The sequence below is a fragment of the Orycteropus afer genome, unplaced genomic scaffold, assembly GCF_000298275.1.
Source record: "Orycteropus afer afer isolate SDZICR_OR568_19922 unplaced genomic scaffold, OryAfe1.0 scaffold00207, whole genome shotgun sequence".
NCBI lineage: Eukaryota > Metazoa > Chordata > Mammalia > Tubulidentata > Orycteropodidae > Orycteropus > Orycteropus afer.
The window spans coordinates 1,048,947-1,050,211 of NW_006921794.1; the positions used below are offsets into that span (position 1 = coordinate 1,048,947).

At 47.4% G+C, this 1,265-nt stretch overlaps 1 protein-coding gene across 1 annotated transcript in view; it reads right to left on the reverse strand.

The window, feature by feature from the left end:
* LOC122150699 overlaps positions 1-1,265 on the reverse strand; it is a 19,894-nt gene that overhangs the window by 2,000 nt on the left and 16,629 nt on the right. The window contains 1 exon segment of the mRNA XM_042781964.1: positions 147-1,167. Coding sequence (XP_042637898.1) covers positions 147-1,167 — 1,021 coding nt within the window.

The following is a 1,265-nucleotide window of genomic DNA, read 5'->3' on the forward strand; positions in this document are numbered from 1 at the left end:
TGATACCTGCTGAGACTGGAGGGCAGATAAAGGCCCTAAGGAGTGTTTAGAATTACAAAAGTTCTGTTAGGACTACTGACACTAAAAGGTTTCTGGTTAAAGATTTTCCTGGAGGCTGCTAGAACTCTGGCTTCAGATTGACTCACAAGTCCATCACGCACAAAGCTGCTCCCATCCATATACCAGGTGACCTCGGCATCCGGTAAGGGTGTGTCTTGTAGGTCAGCTCGGGTCCCGTGCACTTGAGCCAGTATGTCAGTACAATCACGGAGCGGAGCTTCCAGATCCAGATCCGGTAGCAAAGTGGCAGGGCTCAGCATCATAGGTGATTGAAAGATAATCTTAGTCGGGTTCAGTAATAGTCCTTGATAGTGGGTGAGTCATGCATTGCTGAGCCATCTATCGGGAGGTTGTTTAAGAGTTCCTTCTATGGCATGCAGGGTGATGATATATAATGTTTGTCCCAGTGTAAGTTTACCCACATCTTTAACTAGTAAAGCTGTTGCAGCTATTATGCGTAAGCATGGGGGCCACCCTGCCGCCACTGGGTCTAGTTTCTTTGATAGATAGGCTACTGGTCTTTTCCAGGGGCCTAGGTGTTGAGTTACAACTCCTTTTGCTATCCCCTTATTTTCATCAATGTATAGGTGGAAAGGTTTTGTTACATCAGGTAATCCAAGGGCAGGAGCAGACAAAAGGGCAGTCTTAAGCGAATTGAAGGACTTTTTCATAGTTTCTGTCCACTGAAATTTCTGCCCCTCCCTGGTTGCTTCATAAAGAGGCTTTGCTAATTCTGCAAAACCTGGTATCCAAAGTCTACAATAGCCAGCCAATCCTAGGAACTCCCGCACCCCGCATGGGGTGCTGGGTCTAGGGATTTTTAGCACAGTCTCCTTGTGGGCCCTAGTCAGCCATCTTTGTCCTTCTTGTAACATATACCCCAAATAGCTCACCTCGGGTTGGCAAAGTTGAGCCTTTTTGGCTGAGGCTCTGTACCCCATGTCTCCTAATGTTCGGAGTAAGTCTCTGGTCCCTTGGAGACAGGTCTTGTAGTCTGCTGCAGCAACTAGGAGATCATCTACATATTGTAACAGTGTGAGACCGGGGTGGTTGGATCGGAAGTTACCCAGGTCTTCATGCAGCGCCTCGTCAAAAATTGTAGGCAAGAAGGGGGCAAGATGGCGGACTAGGCAGAAGGATTGCACAGACCCTCTTCAACAAAGAAAAGGGAAACCAATTAACACAGACACAGAAGATAATCTTGG